This window comes from Galeopterus variegatus, unplaced genomic scaffold, assembly GCF_000696425.1.
Source record: "Galeopterus variegatus unplaced genomic scaffold, G_variegatus-3.0.2 Scaffold4420, whole genome shotgun sequence".
Lineage (NCBI taxonomy): Eukaryota > Metazoa > Chordata > Mammalia > Dermoptera > Cynocephalidae > Galeopterus > Galeopterus variegatus.
The window spans coordinates 154,545-155,496 of NW_007730531.1; the positions used below are offsets into that span (position 1 = coordinate 154,545).

Consider the following 952-nt stretch of genomic DNA (forward strand, 5'->3'; position numbering starts at 1 on the left):
ATAGGAATTATAAATCTGGTGAGTCAGAAATATGAGTAATTTTTGTCAAAGTCCTCAAAGACTAAAAAATAAACTAAAGATTTAAATCTGGCTCCATATATGAGGGTACTTTAAAAAGTTCATGTAGAGAATTGTTACCTTTTAATTTTATACTTCCACAAACTTTTTGAGGTACCCTTGTATTCCATGCGAAATATAAATATGTTACATATTTACAGCCTCACCTTAGAAATCAATTGCTTAACACTTAATGGGTACAGGAAGTTCATTTTTAATTCCACTCTCGCAGCAGATTACTTACCTGGGGAGAAAAGGTCCATGTTTTGGGCTTTTTAGGCTGCCATGTGGCTCTAACTGTATGAATGTTGCTCAGAACCTGAAATGAGATTTTCCCATTTGAGACTGTGTTGTAGAAAGTGCTTTGAAACATCACCACTTCCACGTCCCAGAGAGTTAACAGTGGCTGTACTGGGTGGAGCAGATGGGGAGGGGGGACTTTCACTTTTTACTTCATGCAATTATGTAATGTTTATTTTTCTTTTTAAATCAAGTAAAATAATTACTGAAAAACAAGTTCCAGTACTTAATTCATAAAACAATGAAGGAACTGATAAAATGAATTCAGACTTGCAGACTGTGCTAGTAATATACTAAGTGAAATACTTAATATCTGGGACAAGTTTACCAGAAAAGTAAGTGAAATTTTAGGTAAAAATGGCCTTTTAAGACATGTGACCTATATGACCTATATAAGCATTTCATATAGAAATGTCTTTCACTAAGACAGACAATGCTAACAGGTCGGATACACAGTGACATTTTTCTTCAAGATCTCTAGGCCCATAAATTATATTCTTCCTGCAATTTAATCTCTTATAAAATGCTGTATGCAAGGGCCGGCCCGGTGGCGCACTGGAGAGTGTGCCGCTTGGGAGTGCGGCGGCGCTCCCGC

At 36.7% G+C, this 952-nt stretch overlaps 1 protein-coding gene across 1 annotated transcript in view; it reads right to left on the reverse strand.

Moving 5' to 3' along the window:
• NPHP1 (nephronophthisis 1 (juvenile)) overlaps nucleotides 1–952 on the reverse strand; it is a 58,178-nt gene that overhangs the window by 22,745 nt on the left and 34,481 nt on the right. Inside the window, exon 12 of the mRNA XM_008587538.1 lies at nucleotides 302–376. Coding sequence (XP_008585760.1) covers nucleotides 302–376 — 75 coding nt within the window. The remainder of the gene's footprint in view (nucleotides 1–301; nucleotides 377–952) is intronic.